Source organism: Corvus brachyrhynchos, unplaced genomic scaffold, assembly GCF_000691975.1.
Source record: "Corvus brachyrhynchos isolate BGI_N302 unplaced genomic scaffold, ASM69197v1 scaffold255, whole genome shotgun sequence".
In the NCBI taxonomy this organism is placed as follows: Eukaryota; Metazoa; Chordata; class Aves; order Passeriformes; family Corvidae; genus Corvus; species Corvus brachyrhynchos.
In genome coordinates, this window is record NW_008238358.1 from 7,313,866 (window position 1) to 7,319,227 (window position 5,362).

Below are 5,362 nucleotides of genomic sequence, written 5' to 3' on the forward strand. Positions count from 1 at the left end.
ACCGCGGGGGGCGGGTGAGGACAGGGGCTGCCGCCGCCCGGGTCCGCGCTCGGTCCCCGTCATCGGTGCGCCGCCAGCTGCGTCCTGGGAAACAGCAGCGTGAAAACACCCGGGAGATGCTGAAGAGGACCAGGGGATTTAAGTATGAAATAAATTAATATTTATTTATATTGTCGTAACTGATTACACATTATTTTCTTTAGTTAAACCATAAACATGAAGAAATTAAAGCTTAAAGAACTGGAAAGCTGTCTTCAACAAGTTGATACTTTTGAAAGTCCAAAACTACTCCTCGAACAGTATCCAACAAGACCTCATATTGCAGGTAGAGGGGACCCACACCACTGTTTTCTCTTTTACTAGTCCTTCATCAGCACTTTTAATTCAAAAAGTTTTTTCTACTGCATTGTCTCCTTTGAAGGCTTTACGCTAAAAGAAGTTAAGAAAGTATATCCAACGTGAATGTGTTTAGTAGTACACTGGTAAATCCAAAAATCAAATAAATTAATTTGAAAGATAATGTTGTGGCAGAAGCAATCTTAATCTGTAACTGTAGAAGCTGAAATAGAGGTATGTCATGACCCACAAAACCAGTGAAAGTGTACACTTATTCATAGCTTAATTATGCTCTTTTCCATTTTTTTAATCTTTCTGCTGTTTTCCTCCCAAAAAAGCTTAGAGCCATACTTTTTCGACAAGCAATACTCAGAGCTCTATGTGTAATCTCTCCACCAAAGATCCACAGTTTGTAACTCGTGAAAATGTTTTTGACTCTTCACATATAAATGAGAAAGAATTACAGGCAGTGAGAACATCAGTTTAACTAAAGGATTTCCTAATGTAAAATTAAGTTTTCTGAAGGCAGAAACAGCTTTTCTTGATTAATCATGTGCATATTTGATATTATTGACCTGTTTTGTTTGGGTTTTTTTCCCCCAGCATGTATGCTTTATACAATTCACAATACTTTTGATGATATTGAAAACAAAACAATTGCAGATTTAGGATGTGGTTGTGGCATGCTCAGCATTGGAAGTGCAATGTTAGGAGCAGGGTAAGTATTTAATATTAAGTTCTGGTTATATTTTTTCCTGGCATAGAAGAGTAGAAAGTAAGATTAAAACATAGCAATGCTGAACTAAACCATTTCAGGTATATAATCTGGTGTATAATCAGGCTATTTACCAAGTTTTGACTGTCAGTAACCATTCATATTGTTAAAGTTGTCATGAATTTGGAAGTCATTTGCTTTCCCCTGAAGCATGAAATGAACACATGAAACTTCCTTAACAGAATTTAGATTTATACTTGAGAAAGGGTAACAGAAGTACTTGAATTTTTATCAGCTCTGAATTTATAATGTATGCTTGTTACATTTCCTAGGTAAAACAAGTTGTGTACACAGATCCCTTACTGTAGAATTTAAACACCATTTTAGTTTGGAGGAGACTAATATGTGACACTTTTCTTTTTTTAATAGATTCTGTGTGGGGCTTGACATAGATGCAGATGCATTGGAAATATTTAATAGCAATATTGAAGACTTTGAGCTCACGAATGTCAACATGGTTCAGTGTGATATCTGTTCTTTATCTGACAGCATGTCCGATACATTTGACACAGTTATTATGAACCCTCCGTTTGGTACCAAGCATAACAAAGGTTGGTAATTGTGACATTTGGTTAGAAATTATTACCAACAAAACAGCAAGGGAAATGCTTTTAATGAAACATCTCCCTTCTTTATTAGTTAGGTATTCTAATTACTTAGTGTTTTGTTCAGCTGGAGTCAGCTTCCTAAGATTAACAACTTCAACACTGTAACTAACAGTCACTGGGATTTGAAATAAACAATACTAGCTATTTCACATCCCTATCATTTTTATTTTATTAAAAGCAATTATGTTTTAGAAATACTTTCTGTACCTTAATGTATTCAGTGCTGTTTCTCAAGTACCTATTATTCCAGAAAAAATTAAGCAGATGTTTGAGCTTCCATTTAACAATTCTAATAATTTCATCTTTCTTTTAGGAATTGATATGATTTTTCTGAAAACTGCTCTACAAATGGCAAAAACAGCTGTATATTCCCTTCACAAAACTTCAACACGGCAGGTAAGTTCTTCATTTTAGTAGGGCAAGAATTAACCAGACAACAAAATCGTTGGCTATATAGATGGCTGTAGCTTTACTGATTTGCTGACTACTTTGTGAGGTATGTTTGGGGTAAATACTAATTACATCAAATAACTGCAATCTCACATCAAGAGAACTATATGATCTAATGCTTCAACTTGAAAATCAAAAGCACACGAAACTTATTAAGTACAGGGGTGTAGATGTTTATAAAACAGGTAATTCTGAAAGCTCATTTCTGTACTATCTATTATTGCAGCACATTCAAAAGAAAGCAGCAGAATGGGAAGTGAAGATGGAAGTCTTAGCAGGTAATATTTATTTATTGTTAACAGAAAAAAACCTAAACAAAACCCTTTTGTTTTGGGATACTATCTGTAACACTACTAGCCAGTCATAACAGCCTGAGATAAATTTAAGTGTAATTTAACACAGAAATGATACAAGTTTTTTTCTTTTTAGCAGACTTTTTTTTAATTTTTAAAAATTTTTTGCTACCTGCCTAGAATTCAAACAGGCACTTAATAAAGCTCTGAGGAATATATGTTGTGTGTAGAATTAGGTTTGTTCCTGGACTAGATTTTGTCTTCAAGCAGAAGAAGGTTCTGCTTCAAAGGGAGTGTTGCTGAAAAAGAAAAGTGAAGCACAGGTCAGTTCTCACACACAAAACAGACATCCTGTCTTTAGTCACCTAAATATTTTTGACAGTTAAGTATCTTCCCAGTTTTCAGTATCACTAACTAGATGCTTTTTACAGTCATAGAACTTGAGATGCGAAGTTGCTCAAGTGCTTGAAACACAACTGTATTTCAGCCATCCACTTAACTGTCTGATGGGGACAGCTTCAATGTTTAGTCATCATCTAGTGCAAAGATAAAACAAGTATGAGAGGCCACAACAGATGCAGACATTAGAAACAGAAGTACATGGCTGTAGGGTTTAAGTGGCTGGTAATCATCCTAGTCTAACACATATTCTTTATACTGTTCACAGAACTTAGGTTTGACTTACCAGCATCATACAAGTTCCATAAGAAGAAATCAGTAAGTATAAAACCTAACATTACTGAGAAAATATTGAGGTAAAGAAATTCTCCTTAATGAAATTTAAGTTTTAGGGCCATAGGTACTGGATGAAGAACACTCACAGCATTCAGTCACATCATTCCTGTTACTACATGTTGTAGCTGAACAGGGAAAAGAATCATAATGGCAGTCAAAGCTATACACAGATTAAAGCCAGCACTGCAATTAGATGTGATAAAGCTAAGGGTAGCCTCCTTGACTCAATTCCTAATAGCTCTTTGCTCAATCCTGTCTGCAGCTGGGACTTCGACTGAACGAAGTGGTGAAGGCCACAGTAACAAGGATGGTACAGCAGTAGCGTTATTTCAGTGATCCGTGCTCTCCTGCAAACAGCTACAGCCAGCTACAGAGCCAGCCTGGGGGCAGCAGGAGGAACTTTGGCACTTGATCCCACTGTTAAAAGATACAGTGGGGACACTAGAGTATGGCAGCTGAAGCCCACAGCAAGTTCCTGGCTACTGCATGCTGGCCTGGAAGCCATGTATTCCCATCCCTTACCATAAGGGAAATGGAGAGGAGACTGAGCAATAGTTGAAGACTGTTAGGTATGTTGAGCAGCAAAGAACAGAAGCTTTAATCAGCTGTTCCTATGCTCTTGGTGACTTGAACTTAAAATTATTTAAGTCTGTCCTTATCTTTGCTACTTCACAATTGAAACATACTACATTAACCAGGCTTCAGTAGAAAGCAGTTTTAAGTTCTGAATTTATTACCAGCTGCTATTAAACATAACCACAAGATTACAAAGTCCAAAACCTTTTACATATGAAGGAGATGCCAGAAAAAATGAGAAGATCTGACAGTATAAACAAAACTATAAATAGAAAAGTTTTCCAGGGTTTTGTGTTAGAAGTAAGCATGCTTCTTAAACAAACAAAAAAAAGCTGTAACCCAGTAAAATGAAGCTTTTCTCTATTTATAGGTTGACATTGAAGTGGATTTCATTAGATTTTCTGCCAAGAAAGTCTTGACTGAGGCCTGTCTTTAAAACCTATTGAAAATGGAACAATAAAACCACTAATTTTTAGAATTATTTTATTTATTTGAGTATTACTGATTGCCATCTCCGTTTTCTGTTTTCAGTTGTTTTGGTGCAGGTTCTTCCTTTTCTGTTTCCTCTAGTGGTCTCTTCTTGGGACTTGCTGGTTCTGCAAGATTGAATATGTAGTCATGTAGGGTAAAGGAAAGCTTTACCTGAAATCTTCTGAAAAAACCCAAACTCTTCCCACTATGTAAGTTTGAGTCCCAGTTATCTACAGCCACAGCTAGAGGGTTTGCTTATTACTGTGACTAAAGCTTTTAGATGTTCTAAAATACCACATTTAAAGAGCTTCATCCCTCCACAGCAAGAGGGCAGGTAAGAAAATGAAGGAGTCGAATATATGAGGAATAGGGTTCACTGGCTAAGCAGGTGCTACATATAATGAACAGAAGCTTAGCTCTTCCTCTGCTCCAAGCTAAAAACTGACACAGGCAGAACTATTAAGTCTTCTCATATCTTTAAGGGGGGAAGAAAAGCACCACTCAAGAGCCTGGGTCTGTACAGTTGTGTAATGTTGCTGACAAGCATCATCTTTCAATGCATAATGTTTTAAACAGCCGTGCAGTCTAGCCTTACCTATCTAGTAATTACCTTAATATGCTTTTTGGACAGTTGTGGAAGGAATCAAGCACAAGTCTCTTAAACTTACTGATACTGACAGGAGGGCAGAAATGCTACAATGCAGAGCCAAATCTGAAACACTTGTAAGAAACATGAGCACATGGAGCTACTTTCTGTGAAAGTACTGAATAAGCTGCATCAAGTGCACAGAATGACATACCTGGTTTAGTATCATTGTCACCATCTTCTTCGTCATTCTCAAACTTTATTTTCTTGCCCTGAAACTGTATTTTTCCTTTTTGTGCACCCTGAGGTATCTTTCCCCCTCTTCCTTTTCCTTTAACTTTGCGCCCTGCGGAGATACAAGATCAGCACTTTGTATCATGTATCGTTTAATCAGCAAGCTTCAGGGACTGCTTTACAGTTAACATCAGTATGTATGATATATTCACTACTTAAGAGTCAATTTCACACATCAATTCTAGGACACTATAAAGGCTTAAAATAATAAAAGGAGAGGGAACCTTTTGTTTTCTGT

General features: G+C 36.7%; 2 protein-coding genes across 9 annotated transcripts in view; one reads left to right on the top strand and one right to left on the bottom strand.

Moving 5' to 3' along the window:
- Positions 1–6: 6 nt before the first annotated feature.
- METTL5 (methyltransferase like 5) overlaps positions 7–5,362 on the top strand; it is a 19,782-nt gene continuing 14,426 nt past the window's right edge. For 4 of the 8 annotated variants that reach the window (XM_017735628.1, XM_017735626.1, XM_017735627.1 and 1 more), the window contains exons 1-6: positions 204–325; positions 940–1,054; positions 1,481–1,662; positions 2,033–2,115; positions 2,396–2,447; positions 3,130–3,179. In XM_017735628.1, coding sequence (XP_017591117.1) covers positions 217–325; positions 940–1,054; positions 1,481–1,662; positions 2,033–2,115; positions 2,396–2,447; positions 3,130–3,179 — 591 coding nt within the window. In that variant the 5' untranslated portion in view covers positions 204–216. Of the gene's footprint in view, positions 143–203; positions 326–939; positions 1,055–1,480; positions 1,663–2,032; positions 2,116–2,395; positions 2,448–3,129; positions 3,180–3,459; positions 4,255–5,362 lie in introns of those variants that run through there. The other 4 variants (XM_017735630.1, XM_017735625.1, XM_017735624.1 and 1 more) reach the window with 4 other exon arrangements.
- The window catches only part of SSB (Sjogren syndrome antigen B), a 5,673-nt gene continuing 4,219 nt past the window's right edge, over positions 3,909–5,362 (bottom strand). The window contains 2 exon segments of the mRNA XM_008634775.2: positions 3,909–4,369; positions 5,045–5,248. Of these exon segments, the coding sequence (XP_008632997.1) occupies positions 4,272–4,369; positions 5,045–5,248 (302 nt within the window). The 3' untranslated portion in view covers positions 3,909–4,271.